Source organism: Mustela putorius, unplaced genomic scaffold, assembly GCF_011764305.1.
Source record: "Mustela putorius furo isolate JIRA1106 unplaced genomic scaffold, ASM1176430v1.1 tig00000196_pilon_pilon_pilon, whole genome shotgun sequence".
Lineage (NCBI taxonomy): Eukaryota > Metazoa > Chordata > Mammalia > Carnivora > Mustelidae > Mustela > Mustela putorius.
In genome coordinates, this window is record NW_025421310.1 from 5867040 (window position 1) to 5893242 (window position 26203).

At 55.0% G+C, this 26203-nt stretch overlaps 3 protein-coding genes across 6 annotated transcripts; 2 read left to right on the forward strand and 1 right to left on the reverse strand.

Annotated features, from left to right (window-relative positions):
• The first annotated feature begins 2126 nt into the window (after positions 1–2126).
• LOC101690366 (leukocyte immunoglobulin-like receptor subfamily B member 3) lies at positions 2127–9633 on the forward strand. Of its 2 annotated transcripts, XM_045076963.1 has the most exons (13): positions 2127–2215; positions 2370–2405; positions 2587–2874; positions 3016–3318; positions 3543–3839; positions 4057–4359; positions 4665–4730; positions 5589–5705; positions 6041–6083; positions 6163–6200; positions 6441–6493; positions 7248–7412; positions 7488–9633. In XM_045076963.1, exons 1-13 carry the CDS (start codon positions 2182–2184, stop codon positions 7551–7553), a joined length of 1809 nt encoding a protein of 602 aa, XP_044932898.1. In that variant the 5' UTR covers positions 2127–2181; the 3' UTR covers positions 7554–9633. The 2 variants fall into 2 exon arrangements, with proteins under 2 accessions (XP_044932898.1, XP_044932897.1); XM_045076962.1 differs by having other exon boundaries at positions 7248–9633.
• Positions 9634–13485: 3852 nt separating this feature from the next.
• Positions 13486–19645, forward strand: RPS9 (ribosomal protein S9). 2 transcript variants are annotated; one of them, XM_004779773.3, is made up of 5 exons: positions 13486–13557; positions 13745–13854; positions 13965–14087; positions 18382–18568; positions 19368–19645. In XM_004779773.3, exons 2-5 carry the CDS (start codon positions 13758–13760, stop codon positions 19543–19545), a joined length of 585 nt encoding a protein of 194 aa, XP_004779830.1. In that variant the 5' UTR covers positions 13486–13557; positions 13745–13757; the 3' UTR covers positions 19546–19645. The 2 variants fall into 2 exon arrangements, with proteins under 2 accessions (XP_004779830.1, XP_012905043.1); XM_013049589.2 differs by having other exon boundaries at positions 13547–13637.
• On the reverse strand, positions 19630–26203 carry LOC101673770 (leukocyte immunoglobulin-like receptor subfamily B member 3). Of its 2 annotated transcripts, XM_004779775.3 has the most exons (12): positions 25776–26202; positions 25520–25555; positions 25063–25350; positions 24602–24901; positions 24097–24378; positions 23496–23795; positions 23203–23238; positions 22235–22351; positions 21842–21878; positions 21726–21763; positions 21475–21524; positions 19630–20844 (listed from the first exon to the last, which is right to left on the reverse strand). In XM_004779775.3, the coding sequence occupies exons 1-12, from the start codon at positions 25822–25824 to the stop codon at positions 20701–20703; spliced, it is 1677 nt and encodes a 558-aa protein (XP_004779832.2). In that variant the 5' UTR covers positions 25825–26202; the 3' UTR covers positions 19630–20700. The 2 variants fall into 2 exon arrangements, with proteins under 2 accessions (XP_004779832.2, XP_012905028.2); XM_013049574.2 differs by lacking the exon at positions 25520–25555 and having other exon boundaries at positions 25776–26203.

Here is a 26203-nt window from a genome sequence, read left to right on the forward strand (position 1 = left end):
ACTCACAGAGCTCTTCTGTCCTCGTGCTGTGACACCTGGTGGAATCTTCCAGAGACACCATCAGTTTGAGTGAGCTCAGGGATGTGTGAGGTGCAAGGAATAAATGTTTGTTTATTTTAAGTTGTGATTCATAACATTTGCCCATTTCTTTGGCGTATACACACCCATCATGGGCAACATCAAGGAGCCATGTGAATGCACTGTGCACCCAGGTGGGAGTCATGGACACACCATCTTCACTAGTGAATGTGATCCTGCAGGGGACACACCTCACTGGAGACCCCAAAGTGCACGTGTGTGTGTGTGTGTGTGTGTGTGCACGCGTGCACGCGCGTGCGCATGTGGGGATGCTTGTGTGTGCGGCTGTGTCTGTCTCCAATATTTTCCAGTGCTTATGTGTCTGCCATTTTTCCTTCATGCTGTACCTTCTCCATCCTGGCCTCCTGTTCACGCCTGGGCTCCTGTCCACATCTGGGTTCCTAATCTTAATTTTTTTAAAGATTTTATTTATTATTTAAATGAGAGAGAAAGTGAGGGCAGGCGCTGAGGGACAGGGACAAACATACTCTGGGCAGAAAACAGAGCTTGACCTCAGCCTGGACCCAGAGCTCAATCCAACGACCTTGAGATCATGACCTAAACCAAAATCAAGAGTCAGAGACTTGAAGGCACCGAGCAGCCCAGGCGCCCCCTGGATTCCTGTTCTAAGTGAAGTGAACTACACTTGGCACCCGTTCACAGACTGAAAATAGTCCACTACCTAAAAACATGAATTTCTGAAAATGCCTTCTCTCCCATTCTCTTTCTATAGTGGGATGCTGGGAAACATCCCCCACCCCCCGGAGGGTATGATCGCAGTCCTAGGGGCAGAGGCTCCCTCTGTGTGTTGAGGGATCCACCCCCAAAGCCCTTCCTGTCTCTCCTGAGGATGCAGCCTGACCTCCAGGATCCCCATGCCTTCCCCACTGAGAGGACCCTGGGGAACCCCTCTGCATCCACACGGGTGCAAAAATCATCCCTACCAGCCCTCTGTGGTCCCACGCAGCAGCGGGGACTCAGCTTAGTTCTCTGCCTCTGCTGGGGTTCCAATTGCTTCTGGAGAAGTTCATTTCCCCTTTACCTGCATGTCTCTGTGTCTGCATAGTTCAGATGTGCTATGAGCGGCAATCCGGTATTCAGAGAAGACAAGGTCTCCAGCGGGCACACGAACCAGCCACCTGGATGCAGAGTCTGGACCCGGGACCCCATCACCGCGACGGGACCCCCAGCCCATGCTCCTCTTACCTGGTCTGGAAACTCACAGCTCCCCATCCCTCCCATGACCCCGACACCCAATCCCCACACTCACTCTGGGGGATGCAGTTCAGGACGACATCAGCAGATGGGAACTGAGGAGCAGAGCAAGGACACGCCGCCCAAGGTCAGGCTGGCAGTGGACAGTCCAAGAATAGTTCGGTGAAGATCCGCTTTCCTGCAAAATCAGAGCTCTAGCCCAAATACACGTCCCCTGATGCTTGCACACAGACCGCAGGGTGAGGAGGTCAGCTCAGCCCCAGGAACAAGGGGCACCAAGGAGCCAGGACGGATGGTCTGGGATGTTCCCAGCAAGGCCAGAGGTGGAGCAAAACAGAGCAAAACAGAGAAGTCCTTAGAAGCAGTGTCATAAAGAGAGCCCACACTCCGGGGCCATGAGCGGGGTAGTGTTCCATTCCCCATGTGCCCATATCTCTCCTCTGGGCTCATTGTCACCATGACCTTGACCTGAGCCATTCAGAGATGTCACATGAGTATCTGTGCTGACATGAGCTCCCCAGCACAGCAGGAACCCATGTCCCCTGCAGCAGCTCTGGGTCTGGGGACCCATCCATGGTGAGGACCCAGGGGTGTGCTGGGGATGAAGGAGACCCATGGAGGAGGCTCTGGGAGGGAAGGAACTGCCCTGGTATCCTCACCCAGATGGGGCATCTCAGGAAGCCTAGAGGTCCACCCGCTGCACCATCATGGACACCAAAAACAGACTGGGCCTGAGGAGGGGCGTTCCTCTTCCTCTGGGACTGATGACGTGACAACCCTGTGACAAGCAAGACTGGCCTCCCCGTGGCCACACCCGGTGTGTCTGTCTGTCCTGCAGTCACAGTCAACCCTCCATCTGCACAGCCGGAACCAGAGAGAGGAGACGCCATGACCCTCACCCTCACAACCCTGCTCTGTCTCGGTGAGATCTGGGGAGGAGAGGGGACACTCTAGTCTGGGAGGAACCCACCCCACACACAGGCCCTGGTCTGTCAGAGATCCCAGGCTCAGGAAGCTCACGGGAGGAGGGGATCTGCTAGGATTCGGGGCAAACCTCTCACAGAACTCTCTTCCAGGGCTGAGTCTGGGCTCCAGGAACCAAGCCCAGACAGGTGAGGCTGATCCCAGGGATCCCAGTCCCATGTCCTCACTGGGGAGAGGGGTCACCCACCAGGCAGCAGGGGATGGAGAACAGATGTTCTGGGCTGACCGAGGGCAATGTCTGGGGGCTTGGGGCTGAGCTGGGATCTGGGGGTGGGGAAGGTCTCTGTCCCAGCCTCTGTTTCCTTCCAGGGACCCTCCCCAGACCCACTGTCTGGGCTGAGCCAGGCTCTGTGATGCCTTGGGGGACATCTGTGACCATCTGGTGTCAGGGGGGCCTGGAAGTCCAGGAGTACCGCCTGCATAAAGAGGGAGAGTTAGAGACCTGGGACAGACAGAAGCCACTGGAATCCAAAGACAAGGTCAAATTCCCCATCACACACATGGCAGACATATATGCAGGAAGATACCGCTGTGACTATCTCAGTCCCACTGGCTGGTCAGAGCCCAGTGACCCCCTGGAGCTGGTGGTGGTGACAGGTGCGAGCCCACTCAGGGTCCCAGCCCCAGGCTCTGCCCTCAGGAAGGGGGGCTCTCAGGGGTCTCCCTCTCACAGCCCAGCCTGGGGATAATGTGGGGGGTCTGAGCCTCATTTCACACCACCCCCTCCTCCTCTCCTAGAATCCCAGAGCAAACCCAGCCTCTCAGCTCTGCCCAGCCCTGTCGTGACCTCAGGAGGGAATGTGACCATCCAGTGTGCCTCACGGATGGGATTCCACAGGTTCATCCTGATGAAGGAAGGAGAGCGCCAGCCCTCCTGGACCCTGGGCTCCCAGCCAGCCCCCCATGGGGGGACCCAGGCCCTGTTCCCTGTGGGCCCCGTGACCCCCAGCCTCAGCTGGACGTTCCGATGCTACGGCTATTACAGCAACACCCCCCAGGTGTGGTCGGTCCCCAGTGACCCCCTGGAGCTGCTGGTCTCAGGTGAGAAAGTCTGACTGTTGCCTCATCTGTGTTTTGAGGCACCAGACAGGTTAACGCGGACTCTGCTCCCAGGGGAGCCCCAATGAGAGGGTGGGTGAGGGGACCACGGGGACTCGCAGGTCAGCGTCACTGACTGTGATGGACGGTGAGACCTGGGGATCAGGACGGGAGAAGGGAGGTTTGGGGAGAAGCAGCCCCTGCCATCCACGGCTGGTCTCTCCCAGGTGTGTCGGGGAAGCCCTCCCTCCTGACCCAGCAGGACACTGTCGTGACCTCTGGACAGAGGCTGACCTTCCAGTGTCGCTCTGATGTCAGCTACGACAAATTCGCTCTGTCCAAGGAGGGGGCACCTGACCTTCCACGGCGGCTTAGGCGGCAGACCCAGCCTGGGCTCTCGGGGGCAACCTTCTACCTGGGCCTGGTGAGACCCTCCCATGGGGGCCGGTACAAGTGCTACGGTGGACACAACCTCTCCTCTGAATGGTCGGCCCCTAGTGACCCCGTGGACATCCTGTTGGCAGGTGAGGTCTCACAGCGTCTGTCAGGACTCCAGACTCTGCACAGGTCCTGCCAGGCGAGCCCCAGGTGGTGGTGGCCGGGACCAGGGGTGTGGGGCCACCAGGGAGGGAGAGAGACAGAGAGAGACAGGGGATAGGAAGGGACAGACTCGGAGGACACAGACAGACGCAGTTCAGATCAAGGGCTGGACAGTCCCTCACCCGCCCTTCCTCTCCCTAGGACAGCTCTCCTACACACCCTCCCTTTCAGTGCAACCTGGACCCATGGTGGCCCCAGGAGAGAATGTGACCCTGCTGTGTCAATCATGGAGCTCTGTGCACACTTTCCTTCTGTCCAAGGAGGGGGCAGCCGATCCCCCGCTGCGTCTTAGGTCACAGTACCGAGCTGGGCAGCACCAGGCTGAATTCCGCATGAGTCCTGTGACCTCAGCCCATGGGGGGTCCTACAGGTGCTATGGCTCCGCCAGCACCTCCCCCTACCTGTTGTCACAGCCCAGTGATCCTCTGGAGCTCCTGGTCTCAGGTGAGGGTCCCTGACCTTGTCCCCTCTGTGTCCCAACATTTTCTTCAGGGCCCTGGGACCAGGAGGGATCTGGTCTAGGATGGAAGTGAGGGGTTCCAAGGGAGTGTCCGCAGAGGGTCCACCCCTCACAGTGCAGGAGGGAAACAGGGTCCTCCCAAGCTTGCCCGTCCCCCGCCCCAGCCCCAGGATTCTCCTGGGAGAGGAGGAGCTTTGGGGGTCACAGGGCACATGAGGAGGAAGAGTGAGAGCAGAGACAGGGTCTCAGGGGAAGCTCCAGCCCCTCCACACTCCTGTCTTTTCCTCAGGACCCTCTACGGACCCCGGCCCTCCGACCACAGGCCCCTGGACCACAGGGCCAGGCTCGGCAGATGGTGAGTCACAAGAGCTGCTCTCCAGGGACTTTTCTTCTAGGCTCTCAGAGATGCCAGGGGGACAATGGGGCTCCAGGAGCTCTGAGGCTGGTGGAAGGGGGCTAGGGTGGTCATGGCAGAGGGAGGGTGAGGTGCCCCCAGGTGCAGTGCGGAACACGGGAGGCCCGGCGCCTCACCCTTACTGACCCCAGAGGCTCTGAGGGTGAGTGAGGATCTCTGTCTGCCTTGGTTGGTGGGTCCATGGGGAACGAGTTCTGAGCTGTCCCTCAGTTCAGGGTCCTCCGGAGGCACTGGCAGTCTCCCCAACTGTAAAGGAGAGAGTCGTGAACAGAGATTTCCCATAGACCATGACTCTGATCCTGGGAGAGAAGGGCTTATGGGGAAGCCCCCCAGGTCATGTCCTATGGGGAATTCTGTCCCTTTGCAGCAATGACAGTGACATTGTAAGCGGAGGGGAGGGAGGACAATGGCTGGGGGCATTCAGGTAATAAGGGGAATCTGGAAGGACCCTCAGCTCCAGAAGAAGATGCTGGGACAGGCCGGGCCCCAGATGAGGAGCCCAGAGCCCCGAGCTGGTGTCTGCACAGGGGACAGCATGAGGAGAACTCAGGGAACCCACAGCCCGGGTTCTAGTCTCAGCTCTGCTGCCTCCAGGCTGGGTGACCTGAGACATGTGAATGACCTCTCTGTGCCTCAGCTTTCTGTCTGTGGAGTGGGCGGGAGGAGCAGCAGTCGTCTGCTGGGTGATCATTGACGGGGTCAGAGCTGAGTGCACAGAGCCCAGCAGGTGCCTGGCACACAGTGGGTGCTCAGGTAGATGGCATCACTGGCTCATTCATGGTGTGGCTCGTACACAAGGTCCCCACTGGTACCTGTACGCCCTCACTGGGGCCTCGGTGGCCTTCGTCCTGCTGCTTGGCCTCCTCGTCTTCCTCCTGGTCCGACACCGGCATCGGGTCAGATGCAGAAAGCCAGGTGAGAAGAGGAGGGGGTGAAGGGCTGCAGGGGTGGTGGCTGCCCTGTGGGCCGAGAGGGTGGGCTCAGAGCAGCGGCCAGAGGGAAACCAGAGTGGTGGGAAAGGCCAGCATAGAAGGACACCTGTGCAGAATCTCAACTCAGAGAATCTAGAAAGAAACCCCCAGGTCGGCCCCCACGAGCCAGTTGAAGATACTTCCCTCCATTCAAACTGGGGAGATGGAGAAACACACAGACAGTATGTGTGAAGGGCGCCTTTCCCTAGAATCACATGGTTGGGGGTGGGGGTCATACCCTCCCAGACCAGAGGGACACTGATTCCCAACATCCTGCAGGGGCTGCAGACCCAGAGCCCAAGGACAGAGGCCTGCACGACAGGTAACTCCTGCCTGTAGTCCCCCAGACTCCCACCCACCTGCCTCTGCTATGCCCCCCTAACACCCTGTCTCCTCCCCAGCTCCAGCCCAGCCCCTGCCGCCCAGGAGGAGAGCCTCTGTGAGATGAAGGGGGCCGCGCTGGGGGTGGGCTGGGAGGGCCCGGGTCCGGGGAGAGGACTGAATTCCCACATGCCCCTCAGGCCACTGCTGAATTTCCGGGACGGCAGACACCCTATCTGGGAGCAGGGTGGGGTCTGCAGCCCAGAGCTCCCTATCTGGGAGCAGGGTGGGGTCTGCAGCCCTGAGAGGAGGGCTCAGGGGACCTTGCCAAGAGACACACCCTTTTCTGTCCCAGCAGATGTTGCCATGCAAGACATTCAGCCTGAGGAGGGGGTGGAGCTGGACCATCGGGTGAGACCCCCACTCTCAAGCAGACCCCAGGGTCTTCATGGTGCCAAACTGAATCCAGTGGACACTTCCATGTCCTCACACCACCCAGTCTCAGTAGTGTCCCTCAGAGGCCCTCACGCTCTTGGGTACCCAGGATCAGCCCACTGTGACCTTGTGGGGCCTCCTTTGTGCTCCCCTTGTCTGGCTCCCCAACCACTGTCTGACTTCTGGTTATCGGGGTCCATACTCACGTCTCAAGAGAGTGCATGAAGAAGTGATTCTCCCACTGGTCACTAAGTCCCTTCATTCATTCACCCAGCAAATAATACAGGGAGCGCAGCATTTGCCAGGTCCCACCTAGTGCTGCCAGCATAGCTGTGAGCCAATCTGACCACCCTCCATGAGTTCACTTTGTGGGTGGTGGACAATATGCATGGAAGTGGGCAGCATCCTCGAGGGCAACGTGTGGCCAAGGAAGATAAAACCAGGGCACAGGATAGCAGGTGCAAAGGTCCTGAGGCAGCAACATGCTTTATCAGGAGCATGGCCCATGCAGCTGCAACCAAATGAGCAAGAAACACTGTCCGGAACAGAATCAGAGCCAGAGTAAGAATCACATGCCCCAAGGCTCAGGAAGCCCCTGGGGAGTTCACCAGGAAAGTGACCTAATGGGCAGGAAAGTTTGAAGCATCGCTCTGGCAACCATGGGGAAAATTGTCTGAGGTGGTCAAGGGGAATCAAAAAGACAAACCTCCGCTTCACTCTCTGTCTGCAGCAGAAGACACAAGATGAAGACCCCCAGGGAACAACGTACGTCCAGGTGAGCCGGTCAAGATCAAGACTCAGGTATGGACTGGCCACTTCTCCTTCCCCCATGTCGGAGGGACTGTTGGACTCAGAGGACAGACAAGCAGAGGAAGACAGACAGATGGACTGTCAGGTGGGTCCCTTCTTCTCTGAGTTCCCAGGCATCCCCCTCCTCAATCACAAGCCTTCCCTCTCTTCCCCACTGCAGATTGTTGCATCTGACGCCCCCCAGGATGTGACCTACGCCCAGCTGGACCCCTTGGCTCTCAGATAGGAGACATGGGCATCCGCTCCTTCCCAATCAGGGGACCCCCCCAGCAGAGCCCAGTGTGTATGCTGCTCTGACCATCCACTAGCCCCGCAGGGACCCAGACCTCATACTCCAGAGAGGGGGACCACAGGGACCCTGGAAGGCACAGGAGCTGCCCACAGTGGGTGCCACCTAATGACCCTAGCCAGCCTGGACTCCTCACATGGACCAGTAAGAACTCCTGGGACCCCCTGGGAGTCACCAATTCTGCCATCAAAGATTGTAATAACCCTACACTTTGGAAATCAAACCGACTTCCCAGTTACCCATGAAAGAAATGAGAAAATCAAAAAGGAAACAAGAAAATGTTTACACTGAAGGATAATGTAAATGTTATACATCAAACCAGTGAAATGGGAAAATTAAGAACCAAGTCAATGATCTAAGCTATTGTACCAAGAATTTAGAAAAAGAATAGCAAATTATTCCAAATGAAGGTAGAAGAATGGAAATTAAAGTGATAAGAGAAGCTACTAATGAGGTCAAACAAAAAAATAGAGAAGAATCAATGAAGCCCAAAATGTTCATTTTTGTATATATTCATCATATGTTGAAATCCTAGTCACAATGGCCAAGGAACAGAGAGAGAGAAGGCACACAACACATCACCAGTCAGGACAGTATCACATCCTACACACTTTAAATCGATAACAGAGTTTATTATGTTCACTCTTATTAATTGTTATTATATTATGAACAATTTTATGCCAAAATATTAGAGAAGGTAGATGAAACAGACAAAATCCTCAGAAATACAGGTTACCAAACTAACAGACACCAGGATGAATAGAAAATCGGAATCACTGTGTGTAAAACGCAGTGAGTATGCAGTTAAAGTTTTTCCCACTAAAGTGGTGAACTGAGTCTGGAAAGTTTCACTGGTGAATGCCCCCAAATACTGACGCACTTGTGAAATATACACACACGAGCACATGGACACACCTACACTCGTGAATATGTGAACACACACACACTTGTGGACATGTCTACACGCATGAACATGTAGCACACACGAACACACACGTGCACACACACATACCGAACTCACACAGGCTTCCCCTGAGAATAGAGAAAGATGGAGTACTTCCCCAGCCCGTTTTATCAGGCCTGAAAAAACAAAAATTGACATGAGAATCTGACGAGAAGAACCAACCAATTAAGTAAAGGGGGGAAAACGTGCTAAGTACTGAATGGATAGACTAGGGACTCCAGCCTGGCTGTTTCCACCTGGACACCCCCAGCTGATGAGACTGGGTGCTGTAAGTGCCCAATTCGACGTTACTTTGCCTAATTCTCATTTGTTGCCTCCTATTACCTTCATCGATGTGTGGAATCATTTCCTCTTCTATTCCTCTTCCTTAAGCTCCTTGGAGGAACTATCTTAAGCATCCTGACTTGGGTTCTCTTAGGTTTCTATAATAATAATGTTTTCTTTCCTTCTGGAAACTGAATGAATGAATGAATGAATGAATGAATAGTATGATTATTCATGGATCACAAAATTGTATGCATGAACTATCCAAAATAAGGTAAAGACCTATTACTCTAATCTGAAAAGGATTTATGCCACGTCACTTGAAACATCAATCAATATACAAAAATCAATTGCATCTCGGAGGTCCTGTTTGGGGCCAAGAGGAAGTGGACACCCGTTTCCCTGCAGAACCCCATTGTTCACAGGTGAAACTCCCACAGACTATAAACAAGACCCATGAGTACTCTGAAAAGTGGAGCAAAATCGGCCGCCAGGCTCAGACTATGAAGACCCCAGGAAGGACACAGCTGAGGTCACAGGAGGGCACGTGGGGCCCCTGGACTCTGTGCCTTCCACATGGCAGTAATGAGTCAGCACCCCAGCAATGTGCCAGGAGAGGCCTCTGAGACCGAAGATATAAAAGATCCAGACCCTCAAAACATCACATCCAAACCCGCCAGGTCTCCATTAAAAAAAAAAGTCACTCATCCAAATAACATGGAGGACAAGGGGAGATGGAGAGGAGAAGGGAGTTGAGGGAAATTGGAAGGGGAGATGAATCATGAGAGACTATGGACTCTGAAAAACAATCTGAGGGTTCTGTAGGGGCGTGGAGTGGGAGGTTGGGGGAACCAGGTGGTGGTTATTAGGCAGGGCATGGATTGCATGGAGCACTGGGTGTGGTGCAAAAACAATGAATACTGTTACGCTGAAAAGAAATAAAAATAAATAAAATAATAAAAAAAAAGAAAAAAGAAAAGAAATTTTAAGGTCACTCATCATAACAAGAGCCAGGAAAATCTCCTTGGAGTGAAAAAGAGCAGGTGCATAGATGCTAGCTCTCCACCAACACTGTTTCAGACAAGGACTCCAAGGCCAATGCAATGGAAATGCTTCAAGGAGCCATTACACATACACACATGCTTCAGACACATCCAAAAATATACTGGTGCCATTTTCCCAACAGCTTTTGCTCACTTCGTCTCACTAGGTCAGATCTGGGTAATTATCCCAATATTTCAAGCTTTATTATCATTATTGTGTATGTGTGTGTGATGGTGATCTGTGAGCTTGGATGTCACTATCATCATTGTTTTGGGGGCACCACAAACCACACCCACATAAGACAATGAATGTGGGTTCTCGACGCCCCATCAACCTACCGTTCCCCGTCTCGCGCCCTCTCCCCCGGGCCTCTCTGCTCCCTGACACCCGGCAGTACTGAGATCAGGCTGGTTAATACTCCCACCATGGCCTGCCAGGGTCCGGTGAAAGGAAGAGCTGAACGTCTCTCCCTCTAAATCCAGCGCGAGAACTGACTAAGCTTAGGGAGGAAGGTGGGTCGAAGGCCAATCTCAGGCCCAAGCCAGGTCTGTTGTGCCAAACGGCCCAGCTGTAAGCACAAAGGATAAGGTTCTGAACACTATTGCAAGAGCTCATCCCGAGCAAGGCCCTGACTCCCTTCAATTCTGTGAAGGCCCAGGGAGGCGTGGAGCCTGCAGACCCGTTTGAAGCCCGCAGAGGTGGGTCAGCAGGTGGGAGGAAAGAAGCCGTCCCCAGGACAGTGTAAGGCGAAGCAGCTAGTGCTGACACAGGAGCCGCCGCGAGTTACCCGGAGCCAGCTGATGTGATCCGCCTCAGCGACTGCACTAACCACGGATCTCCAGTGTGGACAGGACAGCCTCCTGCTGGCAGAGAATGCCATGTAGGACTCCCATTACTAGAGAGAAGTCAGTGCCGGCCTCAAAGCCGCAGAGGACAGGCTGAGTCCTGCCAGGGGCTAAGGCAGCAGGGGCTTCGAGGTGGAGCCCGTGCTCAGGGACACTCTGAGACTCCTAGAGCCCTCGGGAATGATGCTCGATCTCCTCTGCCTGGGCTCCGTCGGCACAGCAGCAAAGCCTGGATGGCGGCACATCTCTTTACAACATGGTTACTGAATATTTTAAGCCCAGTCTTGAGACCTACTGGTCAGAGGGAAAACAACCATCCTTGTCCCTGGTGACAATGCACTTGGTGACCTAGGGGCTCCGATGGGTATGTTCAACGAGATTAATGTTGTGTTCACACCTGCGAACACAACACCCGTCCTGCAACCCATGGATCAAGGCGTCCTTTCAACATTCAGGTCTTAGCATGAGCAAACACGATTTGCAAGGCTGTAGCTGCCTTAGTGATGGCTCTGATGCACCTGGGCAAAGTCGACTGAAAACCTTCTGGAGAAGATTTAGCATTCTAGACGCCATTAAGGGCACTTGGGATTTGGGGTGCCTGGGTGGCTCAGCCGGTTAAGCATCCAACTCTTGATCTCAGCTCAGGTCTTGATCTCAGGGTGGTGAGTTCAAGTTCTACACCTATGGAGGCTACTTAAAAAAATAAAAGAACATTGGTAATTCATGGGAAGAGCTCCCACCTTAACAGGCGTTTGGAAGAAGTGGATTCCAACCCTCATGGGTGACTCTGAAGGGCTCAAGGCTTCAGGGACGAAGTCACTATCAGAGTGGTGGGAAGAGCAAGAGAACCTGAAGTTGCTGTGGAGCCTGAAGAAGGGACTGCACCACGGCAAGCTCGCGGTCAAACTCGAACGGACGAGGAGCCGCTTCTGAAGGAGTAGCAAAGAGAGGGTTTCCCTGAGTCGGAAGCTACACCTGGAGAAGATGCTGTGCACGTTGTTGAAATGACAACTGAGGATTTGGACTATCACACAGACTTGGTAAAGCAGCGGCAGAGTTTTAGAGCTTCGACTTCCAATTTCAAAAGCAGCTACAGAAAGCAGTCCTATTGCGGTTAAATGCTGGCAAACAGCATCACCGGCCACCAAGAAGTTGGGACAGGAAGAGTCGATTGATGCGGCAAACTTCACTGTTGTCTTATTTTCAGAGTATTCCCAGCCACTCCATCTTCAGCATCCCTGACCCTGTCCAGGTAGCAGCCACCAACATGGTGGAGACAACATTATAGGATTGTTCCCTTAGTGCCCACAGTTCTTGGTCACACTGCTTCGAAGAATGAAGAGTTAGACCCAACGAAGAGTGATGGGCAGTCAAGTCTATTGAGCATAGTACGAAGCTCGCAGAGAGGGAGGGACCCCAAGGTCGCTGTTTTGGAGTTCAAGTCTAGGGATCTTATAAGCTCCTTGGAGGAACTATCTTAAGCATCCTGAGTTGGGTCTGCTGTAGATTGGCTGCTAAGAAATCCCAATCAGGGTTTTGATTATGCACCCATTCACCTGTTGGGTTGTTTGCTTGTTGATGATCTTTAGGGCTGATCTGGAGACTAAATGCCTCAACTTGTGATGGTGACCAATGTTTTACGTTAATTGTTTTATTTCGGGATGTTTTGCAAAAGTCGCTTCTGCAGAGGCTGCTAGTCAGAATGCTATCATGGTTTTGTCTAAGCTGTGAAACAGGATGCTAGTGCGGTTTTTCTCTCAGCTGTCCTGGCTCTGTGTTTTCTTGTTGGGGACCCTGACCCTGAGGACCTACATGTCCAATTAACCCCTAACAGCAAGCCTCTCCAGCAGCAGAAAGATTACCACCCTGAAGGCTCAGATGATGGTCAGCACTTGTTACCAAAATGAAGTATTTTTAAAATTGAGCTGTGTGCATTGTGGGTTTTTTAGACATGCTGTTGCGCACGTCATAGACCACCCTGTAACATGAATAGAACTTTTAAATGCCCTGGGAAACCAAAAGTCCCTTGTCTTGCTTTACTACGTGCTTTCTTGGTGGTCTGGATGTCCAGAAAGGTCAAGTTGCTGCAGGCGATAAACAGCGCCAAGCTGGAGACGAACAAATAGCAAGATCAGAACATCTCCCCCGTTCCGCAAACCCAAAGGAAATCCCAAAATACGAGCCGCGGTTTGGAGTGAATGAAGGAGGCCCGCGGCGCGGGAGGGTGACTTCCCCCAAGTGGGGGCGGTGGGCGCCAGGCGAGCTGCTCCGGGTGAGGCCCGATTCCCGGTGTGGGGACGGTGGGGGGGGCAGGACTGCAACACCGCGGGGACGCGGCAGCGCGGCGCAGGACACCCAGGCATTCGGCAGGCCTGGCCTCTGCGCGGGCTGCCCAGACCCGTGTGCCGCTACGGGACGTTGAGAGCCGTGGACCTCGGGAGTCGGGAACTGACCGGGCCTATCCTGGAAGGTTCCAGGCTCCAGCCCTGGGGGTGTCGTGGGGGGCGGGGGTGTTCCACGGAGCGGGTGCTGTTGCGGCCCAGAGAAGGGGACCATTACGTTGCGACTCACACGATCCCAAGCAGGAGAGTGGGGGAGACGCCCCTCCCCCTTCCTAGCGTGCGTGCGCCGCGACCCGCGTGGCCACGGGGCCACGGTCCTCCAGCTCAGCTCGCCGCTCTGGCCCGACCTGTCGTCTCGAATGCTTCCCCTTCTGATTGGTGCAGGCCTGCGGCGTGCGCGATGACGTCACCAGGCCGCATCGTTGCTATAAAAGCGTGGCCGGGGCGGGCGTGCTCCTCTTTCCCAGAGCTCGGACGTTACGGTACGGGGGGGTGTGTGCTGTGCTGCGATCTCCTCGGGGTGTGGGTAACAAGGTCGTGAGGACCCCCTGACCTTAGATGAGTACGCTGACGAGCTGGGAGAGGGCGGAACGGGACTGCCCCGCGGCAGTGCGGGCGGTGTGGGCCCCGGAGGCGGCCCCTCACGCGCTCGGCTTTTCCCCCGCGCAGGCTCGCAGCCAACATGCCGGTGGCCCGGAGCTGGGTTTGTCGCAAGACCTACGTGACCCCTCGGAGGCCCTTCGAGAAGTCGCGGCTCGACCAAGAGCTGAAGCTGATCGGTGAGAGGCCCAGACCGGGTTTCCGCTTCCGGGGCGGGGGCGGGGTGGGGCCCCCAGCGTGCCGCTTGGGCCCGGGGCCCGGCCACGCTAGCAGCGCCATCTTTCGGCAGGCGAATATGGGCTCCGGAACAAACGTGAGGTGTGGAGGGTCAAGTTCACCTTGGCCAAGATCCGCAAGGCAGCACGGGAGCTGCTGACGCTGGACGAGAAGGACCCGCGGCGCCTCTTTGAGGGTGAGTGTGTGTGTGTGTGACAGACACATGCCAGTTCCCCGGCTGCCGGCTCTAAAGCCCTCGTATGTCAAGGGGCGCTGCACAGCCCCCGGGGTTAGCGTCTCCGGGCCCCTCACTGCGGTGGGTCGGAGGCCGCGAACCGGCTGTAGGGGTGGGCTGCGGTGCTCGGGGAGCCTGGGGAACGGGACCCCGCGCGTCAGTATCTGTGACCGGGAAGGGACTCCGATGACCCCAGATGTGGAAGGGATGCCTTGTTTGTAGACGCTCACGTGGGGGCACAGTGCACACGCGCCACCACTGGTTTCGCGGTGACCCCTAGGATGGCCGGCCGTCCTCCTGTTGCCGCTCTGCGCCGGAGCTTGGGCAGCCTTGGTTGGTGGTGGGAAGGGGGAGGGGCTGGGAACCCCGCGCCAAGTCAGCGAGCGTCCTGATCGGGTTCCTCTCCCGGTGTTCGCCTGAGACGGAAATGTGCCGTGACACCGGAGGCCTCATGACTGAGCATAGGTGGTCGCTCATGTTAGACGGTTTTGTTTTGTTTTGTTAGATTTTGTTTGTTTATTTGGCAAATGGGGGGGGAGCAGGCTCCCCGCTGAGCAGAGAGCCCGATATGGGGCTGTATCCCAGGATCCTGTAGATCATGACCTGAGCGGAAGGCAGAGGCTTTAACCCACTGAGCCACCGAGGCGTGTGCGCCCCCCCCACCCCTGCATATTTAAAGTTTAGAAAGGTGTGGAGCTTGTTTAACCAAAAATAGCTCACACAGTGGTGAAAAATTCAGGAATCCCTTTTCCTGGGGATGCTCGGGTGGGTATTTATCCCACAGTCTGGGGATCCAGCCACAGGTCGTTGAGGACATCCTGAAGGACTTTCTGTAGATGAGCTGCTCAAGTCTGCCCTAGAGAGGCAGGTGAGTGGCCGGCTGGGCAGGGTTGATCCAGAGGTAACCCGGGAGTATTTGTGGTTTCCTGTGGCAGAAGTGGGAGCTACAGGGGGAAGGCAGCACCGTAGGCTGTAGGCTTTCTAGCAAAGGAAGCCATTTATCCCCATGGGACAAGAAGGAGGGGCCCACAGTCTCTGCCAGTGTCTGAAGGCATTTGTCACTGGTATGGCCTGAGGCCCAGCCTTTCCCACTGACAGCTGCAGTAGGGCAAGAAGCTTCTCTGATTCTGGTCTGTTGAAAAACCTCTTAAACCAGTTGTAGCCAACACGTGGCCTGGGGTCCATCCAGGTATGGGCTCTCTCCTGATGGCAGCGGTAAAGAAACTGGTACTTTACGTTTTTCAGCTCAGGAACTAAGCCACTTCAGTTGTCTTGTGCCATGACAGAGAAGGGCCTCTGCCTCTGAGGACTGTGTCTGTTAATATCCAGTTGTAAAATATTGTGACTGACCTTGCTTTGTCCAGGTGGAGCCCAGGTACTCCTATTGACAAAGTTTATTCAGTGTGCACTGAAAATTACTTTACTTTTATTATACATATATAACTTTTTGGTGTTGATGGAGTGGCCGGGCCTCCCCGTTTTTGAACAGTGTGTGGGTGGTTCAGTAGTAAATGTGAAAAACGTTTGTTTTTAATGATAGTGGAGTTTTTTGTTTTATTTTATTTGACAGAGATCACAAGTAGGCCGGGGGGTGGGGGGAGCAGGCTCCCCACTGAGCAGAGAGCCCGATGCTCTGACCTGAGCTGAAGGCAGAGGCTTAACCCACTGAGCCACCCAGACGCCCCATAGTGGTTTCATTTTACATAGAAGTCTATGAAGAGATTTTAAACTTCGAGTTCTTGAAGTTTCTGTTCTCTAGCATAAGAACAGAAAACTGTCCTAGCTGGTAGATAATTCCAAACTTGTTTTTATTTGCCTGTCGGGCTTTTTTTTTTAATTAATATTTGAGTATTATAGTTATTTCTTAACCAGTGTGTAATCACAGACTACATTATATAGTTCCAGATGTATAGCATAGCAATTGGATTTTTCTATATACTGTGAAATGATCCCAGTGAGTTTACTTAACAGCTTTCAAAAAGCGTTAAAAAAAGATAGAGGGCACTTCGGTGGTTCAGTCAGTTAAGCGTCTGCCTTTGGCTTGGGTCATGATCCCGGGGTCCTGGGATCAAGCCCTGCATTGATCCAGCACCTGCTGCTCCCCCTGCTTGTGTTTTTTCTCTCTCTGACAAATAAGAAAAATCTTTTTTTTTTTTCCTTTTTTTTTAAGATAGCAATTTTGTAATATACAGTAAGTATTATAACTGGCAGTTTGTACATTTGACGACCTTCACCTATTTCTTTCCCCTGAGCTTCTGGCAGCCGCATAATGTATTCTTTTTATGATCTTGAGGTATTTTTTGGTGATGCTGGTGGTTTTGTTTAGATTCCACATACAAGGGGCGCCTTGGTGGCTCACTGGGTTAAAAGCCTCTGCCTTTGGCTCAGGTCATGATCTCAGAGTCCTGGGATTGAGCCCAGTGTGGGGCTCTCTGCTCAGCAGGGAGCCTGCTTCCTCCTCTCTCTCTGCCTGCTTGTGATCTCTATCTGTCAAATAAATAAGTAAAATCTTTAAAAAATAGAAAAGATTTAGATTCCACATACTAGTGAGATCATGGGATTTGACTCTGACTTAGTCCACTTGGCAGAATGCGCTTGGATCATCCACGTTGTTGGCAGGTGGCGAGATTCTATTCTTTTTATGGCTGAATAATGTCCACTGTGTGTATATACTCCCCTCCCTCTGTTATCCATTCAACTGTCTGTGGACACTTAACATTGTTTCAGCTGTTGAATGCAGTGAAGATGGGGTTAGCGCTTTCCTTTTTGGGTAAATACCCAGAAGCGGGATTGCTGCATCATCATAGTTAACTTGTGGGGAACCTCCATACTGTTTTCCATAGTGATTGCCACTTTGCATTCCCACCATCTGCACAGGGGTTCCCTTTTCTACACATCCTCACCAGCACCATTGTCTGTTGGGTTTTAGTTCCAGCCAGTCTCACATGTGTGAGGTGATCTCACTGCTTTTGACTCGCATTTCCCTGATCAGCGACGATGAGCACCTGATCATGTACCTGCTGGCCATCTGTATGTCTCTGCCCATTTTTAAATAACATTGTTTGGAGTTTTTTGCTATAGATTAAGAGTTGCTTGTGTATTCTTGGTGTTAACCTATGTCAGATACATGATTTGCAAGCATTTTCTCTTTTTCAAGATTGCTATGGAGTCTTTTGTGATCCATACAAATTTTAGGATTGATTCTTCTGCTTACACGGACAACATCTTTGGCGGAGCCCCTGGGTGGCTCAGTTGGTTAAGCCTCTGCCTTCAGCTCAGGTCATGATCCCAGCATCCCAGGATCAAGCCCCTCTTGTGCTCATAGCACATGAGCTCATGCGTACGTGCTCTTTCTCTCTCTCTCTCTGAAATAAATGTTAAGAAACAAAATACTGGGGCACCTGGGTGGCTCAGTGGGTTAAAGCCTCTGCTTTCAGCTCAGGTCATGATCCCAGGGTCCTGGGATCTCTGCTCCCAGGCTCAGCAGGGAGCCTGCTTCCTTCTCTCTCTCTGCCTGCCTCTCTGCCTACTTGTGATCTCTGTCAAATAAATAAATAAAATCTTTTTTTAAAAAAAGGAAACAAAATACTTCTGGAATTCTGATAGGGATTATATTGAATTCATTTATTGCTGGCGTAGCACTGGTGTTTTAACAGTATTTTTCCAAACTTTCTGCATGGGATAGCTTTTCATTCTGTGTCTTCAGTCTTTTTCTCATCAATATCTTAAATAGTTTTTAGTGTGCAGGTTTTTCATCTTTTTGGTTAAATCTTTTTCTAGGTGTTTTATATTTGTTGATATTTGGAAATGGGAAGATACCATGTCTCCTGTTAAGCATTACCTGGCCTGCAGCTTTTCTCAGGTCTAGAAGCTAGGTACTGCCAGTCCAGTGTACTAATAGAGCTTTCCTGATTAGAGATTGGCTCTTGACCACCAGGCTTCATTGTGGGCATAATGGTTAAGTGATAGCAGCATAGTTTTTTGCAGGGAGATACTAAGTGCTCTTCTAGGGATTGTCTCATTACTCTCCTGACGCTTCCAGGGAAGGTGGTGGTTTCACATGGGAGCAGAGGTGTGTGTGGGCACTTGCCCTCACTGGTAGGATGGGAGTATGGTCACAGTGGCTGCTACATTAATTCTTAAATTGGAATGGGCTCTTAGCTCCCACTCGTCATAGCTCCATGGAGCTCCTTAAGCTCCATGAAGTCAGAGGTGAGCCAGACACCACAATCAATGCTTTTTCCCCTCCTACCAGGCAATGCCTTGCTTCGGCGACTGGTGCGCATTGGAGTGCTGGACGAGGGCAAGATGAAGCTGGATTATATCCTGGGTCTGAAGATTGAGGATTTCTTGGAGAGGCGTCTGCAGACCCAGGTCTTCAAGCTGGGCTTGGCCAAGTCCATCCACCACGCCCGTGTGCTGATCCGCCAACGCCACATCAGGTAACTCCCTTAGGGAGCTGACTGAGTCTATCTTGTATCCATTCCTCTCTCTAAGTTTGCTGTCCTTACCTCCTATGCAGCCCTCAGAGGTGACAAAAGGTGTGACTACACCTTGAGGGTAAGATTGGCGCCTGCAAACAGCTCATAGGGTGCTGGGGACAGCCTCATCCCCCACCTTGTAGCCCAGCGCAAGGGTCACTGCGGCCTGAGCCGTACACCTTGCGAAGGCTTCTTCGGGCAGCTGGACAGGTAACTGCTTGGTGTGCCCAGGTGGGCATCAGCTGGTGTGGGTGGCTTCATGGATACAGCTGTCTGTTGTACCCACTCGTGGACTCAGTCCAGAGCCTGTTATTGTTAACCAGCATTAATTTGCCAAGTTGACTACAGCCCGTGGTCTGATGCTCAGGTGCCAGGACTATAGGAGTCTGCTGGCTTGCGGGGACAGCTGGGTCTTTTCTCTGGGTGCTCAGTTTGCCCTTTGTCAGATGTTGTAGAACTGGAGTCTCAGGTAGCTGCTTCGGGGACAGGGAGGCTTGACCTTAGAGAGTAAAGCCCTGTGCCTGGCTTGGTTCCACCTTGAAAATCTGACCCTGGGTTACTGGCTGCCACCAGGGCTCTCCCTTCTTACTTCGTGGTCTGGTTGAGTTGAGTGATGCTCTAAAGCTTTCCAGAACACACAGGTACTACAGGGTCAGAAACACCCTCCTACCAAGTCAGAGTCCAAGCAGCAAACGGTAATGTTTTCCTCCCACTGGGGTCTTGTTCCCCATCCCTTCTTCACCTGCCATCCCCCCTCCAGGGTCCGAAAGCAAGTGGTGAACATCCCATCCTTCATCGTCCGCCTGGATTCCCAGAAGCACATTGACTTCTCCTTACGCTCTCCGTATGGGGGTGGCCGCCCAGGGCGTGTGAAGAGGAAGAATGCCAAGAAGGGCCAGGGTGGGGCTGGCGCCGGCGATGACGAAGAAGAGGATTGAACCTACCCTTCCCATCCACCCCACCCCCTACCCCCCAGGACCCATGGATTGTCTAGTTTCCCAGTCACATAATAAAAGAACCAATGCTTTGGAACTGGTATTTATTGGTGTATCTGTCTGCCTCCATTTTCTGAACATAGCAGCCTCGGGGTGGGGAGAGGCACAGGCCAGGTCCTTGATCAGGTTCCCTCCAGCTAGTCCTTGCCACCCCCTCAGAAGGGCCTGGTGAGCCTGCCAGCTGGTGGTCCTCACTCCTTGGGGCAAGGGTACAGTGGTGAGCAGCAAAAACACCACTTCTGTGTTTCAGCGGGGACACCAGCAGTGTTAGGGGAAGTTCTTGAGCCAGTTATTTGCATGGGGGTTGGGTGATTCCTTTCTGGGCAGAGGAAGTAGCAAGTGGAGGCAAGGCTAGCCCAGCGTCTCTTAAGGGCTTTGGATCTTGCCCTCAGAAAAAGAAGTCAGGGTTAGGGTTGTCAGGAGCTGAAGGCTGACCTTTGGGTTGCAGGTGAGGGTAAACGCATTTAATTGGGATTTGCTGGGGAGCTCTGGACGGGAAGGACAGGCTGGTTTCAACGCTTATATTGGTGTGGTTGGGAGGGGACAGCTGAGGCACCCTGCTCCCCTCCCCCGCATCTAGAGTTTCTGAACAAAGGTCAGGAGGGAGACCAGCTTCCCTTTTCTCTGCCTTGTTGAGAAGCTGCATGGGACAGAGGAAAGGGCTTGGTCTCAGGAAACGGGAAGCCTTTGCCATTGAGCAACCTCACTGCTCACGAGTCCCATCTTTTGAGGCCTTGGACTCTCAGGTCATTTGAAAGTGCTCAGTTTCAGTGTGATGGCCCTGGGTCCTGGGATGTTGCCAAGCTGCCAGGAAGCCTCCAGAAGGTTCCTAGCTCTTGGAGCTTAGTGCTGTGTTCCCACTACACCACAAGGGTTGCCACTTGGTAACGAACAGACTTGGGGCTTCCTATGTATCCTTCCAGAATTGTATGATCAGCTGTGTCCTTGAAATTCTGGAAGCAATCAACTTCCACAAGGTCTCCTGAGTTCCTGGTTCTTGTCCTACCTGCAAGCTGGCTGGGGGCCGCTCCTGGGCCTTCCAGGGTCCCTGCAGGGAGCCTTCCAGATCCCTGGAGTGGGGGGTATGAGTCTGCTGGGCTAGTGGATGGCCAGAGCAGCATACAGGGTCTCATCCAGTGCTTCCCCTAATTGGGAGGGAAGAGGTGCACTTGTCTCCTGTCTGAGGGCCAAGTGGTTCAGCTGGGCGTAGGTTACATCTTGAGGGTCTTCAGAAATCGCAGCCTGGAGCCGGGGGAGAGGAAAGGCATGAGGCTGGGGAGGAGAGGATGGCACTCCCTGCGGGGCTAAGGGCCCTGCTAGACAGTGAGGGGTGGCCTTGAGCCCACTCTTGCCTCCTTCAGTGTATCTGGGGGGGAGGGGTGTGAGGTGGAAATGCCTGTGGTGTGGACACTGGGGGTTGGGCCTGGGATCAGGTGATGGGGAAGGCTGGAGCAGGAATTGAAGTGGCCATCAAGGCAGACCCCGCGACCGCTGCAGGGGGCTCAGCTCGGTGGCCAGGGTGAAGCGCGTGAATGTGCGGTGGGTTGCTGGGGAAAGAAGGAACGGGAAGCAGAGGGCTGAGTCGCTGTAGGACCATAGTGTGTGGAGCTGCGGAGGCGTCCTCTCGGAGGCCCAGGGCGTGGAGTTGCGCCCCTCTGTGCAGGGCACAGGCTGTTCAGCCCTAACTAGCCACTCTGCGCACTCGCCCCGAGTGTCCCAGCAGCTGGAGATGAGAAGAGGCCCAGGGGAGTGGGGTCCCCTGCAGCACAGAGCACAGTAGACTTCCAGAAGGGAGAGGCCTGCTGCTGGGTGGAGTGTCCTCTGGGTTTACCACGTGAGCAGGGAGCCTGGTCGGAAGCACAGGGAGCTCACCTGGCTGTCCTGCTGTCTGTCCTCAGGCTGTGTGTCTCTGACGACAGCATCTGGTGGGGACAGAACAAGGCGGCCCCTCTCTAGCCAAGACCCCCCAAGAGTCACATGGCAGGAGCCCAGAGACAGTGACAGTTACAGAGCCACAGGGAGTCAGATGCTGTTTGCCCCCCTCCCCCCACCCCCTGCCCCTGCCCACCCCTGTCCTGGGCCCACCTCCTCCCTCCCCCAGGGCAGCCCGTGCTTCCCCTTACACAAGGTCTCCTCCTGGGTGGTGGCCTCAGGACCTGAACTGGGGAGGAGACAGTGGTATTAGCGGCAGTGAGGGGGCCGCTGGCTAGCGAGAGTCGGGGTCTCAGGGTGCTCTTACCTCCTGTACAGGCCTGTGTCCTCAGACGCTGCCGCTGCTGCAGGGAGTTGAAAATCAGCCTCAGGCCCCCATCCCGGAACACTCCCAGGGCCTTAAGCTGAGGATCTTTATGATCCCGCCCGTCCCCCCCTCCCATACAGAGAAAGCAGTGCTAAACAGTAAAAAACAAAGCTTGTATGTGTTTCCAAACATTTTGTAATTTCGAAAAGGCAAAAGGATACAATATTCACACATGCCCACGTGTACCCTTCTTTCTAGAGCTTCTTGCTGGGAGATGCTGGAGTCCTTCTATGCCACTCTTGTTTCCCTCTGGCCGCTGCCATGAGCCCACCCTTGGTCGGCCCACTGGGCAGCCACTACCCCCTGGGATTTGTCACCCCCTTCCCTTCTTACCTGGCTTCCTGCCTTTGACCTGACGCCGGTGTCGGACCAGGAGGACGACGAGGAGGCCGAGCAGAAGGATGAAGGCCACTGAGGCCCCAATGAGGACATACAGGTACAAGTGGTGACCTTGTGCACAAGCCACACCATGAATGAGCCAGTGATGCCATTTAACTGAGCACCTACTGTGTGCCAGGCACCTACTTGGCTCTGTGCATTCAGCTCTGACCCCATCAACTTTCACCCAGCAGACGAATGCTGCCCCTCCCGCCCACTCCACAGACAGAAAACTGAGGCACAGAGAGGTCATTCACATGTCTCGGGTTGCCCAGGGTGGAGGCAGCAGGACTGAGACTGGAACCAGGGCCATGGGTTCCCTCGTGGGACTTGGGGTTTTTTCGTGCTGCCCCTTTGCCCTCCCGACAAAACACGGGCGTGGAGACCTGTCCACCAAACCCAAGCCCAGATCCATCTCCCACTCTGCACAGGCCTGACGCCCCCACAGGGCCTGTGTGGACCTGGAGTGTGCGCATCTGCAAGGGCAGGAGGGAGGGCCATGACTTTGACTGAAATCTCCCAGCAAGCCTGCGGAAGATGGCGGGAGGCCTGTTGTGCCGATGGTGAGCCTGGGCCCTGGAGAGGGACATGACTTGTCGAAGAGCCCACAGCTGGGAACAGAACCGGGGTCTAAACCTGGGGGTGTTACTTCCGAGCCTTGTTGTTGACTCCCAAGCTGCTCTCAGGCCGAGACCCCCAACCTGTGAAGGCAAGCTCAGACACCCTGCGTGCGAGCCTGCTGCCCCCACCTGCCCTGCGCACAGTGATGAAGCCACCTGCTTGCCCTTTGCAGTCAGGTTTGCAATCCAAGGAATTGTCCCAGTGAGAAGGAGATTTCTCCTGCCGTAATCTTGGGAAGGGGCTGAGGCAAGACTGGGCTGAGCTCCTCCCACCCACCACCTCCCACCAGAGACCCCGCTTACCCCTCTGTGGGTTGAGCGCTGCATCCTCAGAGCCTCCTGGGACCAAGACAGGGAGGTGAGGGGCAGGGGCTACGTGCTCCTCACTTCAGGGTGCTCCACCCCGCACTGGGCTCCCCCCTCTCCCTCTGCCATGACCACCCCACCTGCCACCTGGCCCAGGCTCAGAGCTCCTGGAGCCCTGTGGTCACCCCAGAGAGAAGCCATGCCAGAGAGTGTCACCTGTGACCCCCTCACTCCCATCCCACCCTGGCACTCCCCTGAGGACAAAAGAGGACAGGATTGGGGCCCCTCACCTGAGACCAGGAGCTCCAGTGGGTCACTGGGCTGTGACAACAGGTAGGAGTGGTTGCTGTGTGAGCCGTAGCACCGGTAGGTCCCCTCCAGGTCTGAGGTCACAGGACTCAGGGTGAAGTTGACCTGATAATGTTTTGCTGTGTACTGCGGACGAAGGACCTGGGGAGGAGCGAGGGACCCCTCCTTGAACAGGTGGAAGGTATAAAACCAGATCTCAGAGCGACACTGCAGGGTCACGTTCTCTCCCCAGGACACTGAAGTCCCCGGCTGGGCTGAGAGGGACGGTTTCTCATACATTCCTGAGGGAGAGGAAGGTCGTGACATGTAAAGAGCCACCCCTCCCCACCTGCCCTTGACCCTGGGCTGGGGGGCCACCATCCTCTCCCAGGGACTCTGTGCAGGACTCCTCTCAGCACCTCCCATCTCTCTGAGTGGTGTCCTTTATCTCCATGCCCTCACCGTCCCTTCTCAGTCCCTGTCTCTAGACCACATCCCACCTCAGCCTGTGCTCCTGGCCCTCTCCCTGGACCCCATCACCCAGGGGCAACTGGTCCCAGGCCCTGAGCAGACAGTTAGGACATGGGTCAGGGGGCTCCTCACCTGTGATCAGGACACCCAGAGGGGCACTGGGGGCCGACCAGGTGGAGGAGAGCTTGTGTCCACAGTAGCATCGATACTGGCCCCCGTGGGTGCGGTTCACAGAGCCCAAGAGGAAGTTGGGGCTGGGTTGCCCTTCTAGACTCTGAGGAGCTCTGAGCTCCTCATCCTTGGTCAGAGCGAATCTGTCAAAGCCAGTCTCTGAGTGACACTGGAGGGTCAGGCTGTCTCCAGACTGCACCAGGGAGCCCGGCTGGGCCGTGAGGGAGGGCTCCTTGTAGACACCTGGACAGCAGGGGACAGTGGTACTGGGGACACACTCCCTGCATGGCCCAGGGCCTGCAGTGAGGCTCTCATAGGCCCCTTCCAAGTTCTCCCACCTGCGGCTCTGGCCCCAGGACAGCAGTGTCAATCACCCCCCATCAACCCCAGGGTTCCACTATGCATATAGCTTAGGTCAGTCATCGGGGTCCAGGAGGTAGATGGGGTGAGGCTGTGGCTCCCTCACCTATGACCTGAAGGTGCAGAGGGTCACTGGGATGTGACCACGAATCCGGGTACGACTGGGGAGAAACGTAGCATCTGTAGGTCCCCGCATGGGAGGTGTTCACGGAGTCCACATGGAAGATCCCCTGCCCCCTCTCACGACGGAACATCCACTCCAGGTGTTGGGGCACATCAGCCTCCCGCTCCTTCAGCAGACGGAATGACCCCCGTGGCCACGATGAGCTACAGGAGAGGGACACGTTCCCTCCCAAGGCCACCACAGAGCCTGGGTTGGCTGAGAGGGAGGGTGCCTCATGCTGTCCTGAGGGAGAAGGAGGGAGCTGGTTACAGGACCATCACCCCATGGACCCCATGGGCCCCATGTACTGTGGGCTGTGAACAAGGGGTCCCCCTGAAGCCACAGTCCATTCCCTTCTGCCTGGAGGAAAGGCCCAAGGGGAGGGGACCAGCTCCTGCCCTCACCTGTCATTGCCAGAGGCAGGAGGTCACTCGGCTGTGACAAGATCTTCCCGATCTTATATAAACACTGGTATTTCCCTACATTGTGTGAGCTCATGGGTGTAATGGAGAAACCGGCCTTGTTGCTGGAATCCCGTGAGGGGTCCAAGGTCTCCAAGGGCACAAAGAGCCTGTCTTTATACAGATAGTAGTCGTCAGCCTGCAGAGACGCCTGACACCAGATGGTCACACGGCTCCCCTTGGTGACCATGGGGCTGGGATCAGCCCAGATGGAGGGTTTGGGGAGGGTCCCTGGAAAGGAATCAGATGGGGAGTTGCAAGGGGGCCCTTCTCTCAGCTTCCCACCTGTCACCTGAAGGCCCCTCCCACATGAGTCACCATCAACCCTGACCCTCTTCCCCCTGCCCCCCCGCTGCTTGGGGGGTTGTTGGTGGAGACAGGAGATCTGGGGAAGACTCACCCGTCTGTGCCTGGTCCCACAGACCCCGACACAGCCCTAGAAGAGAGTTCCTATGAGTGACTCCCACACCCACGCGTAGCTGCTCCAAGCCTGGTCTGGGCCCCTGGGTGCTGGGGTCACATCTGGGGCTGTGTACGTGCCTCCCCCAAGAAGTTCTGCCCCTACTGATCCTCCCCAGTCCCGAGGTCTCCCAGGGACCAGGACCTGGGGGCAGGAGTGGGGCGGCTCCATCCCTCCTCTTTTCCAGAAAGCTCACCGAGGCAGAGAAGAGCAGTGAGGGTCAGGGTCCTGGCGCTGCATCCCATGGTCCCCAGCCGTGCAGACAGCTTATAAAGTCCTCAGCGTGTGCTGGACGGACAGATGCATGGGGTGTGGTACAACCCAGGCCCCGTGTTCCTCATCACAGGTCCTAGAGGGATGGCCTCACAGGAAGGGGAAGAGCCCCTGCCAGGGCCTCTCTGTGCTCTCCCTGAAGGGTGACCCGAGAGCAGCGGGTCCTAGGATCTTTCAGACAGACTGAATCTTGTCTCCCCAGACCCCACTCTGTCTGCTTCCTCCCCAGCAAGCCCAAGTCTAGAGGGCAACACTGGTTCTAGGACTCGAGGCTGGGGGAGGTAGGGCAGAGCCTGGGAATCAGCCCAATTTCAGTTCCCCTTCTGCCCTGTCTCGCACAGAGGCTGGGTG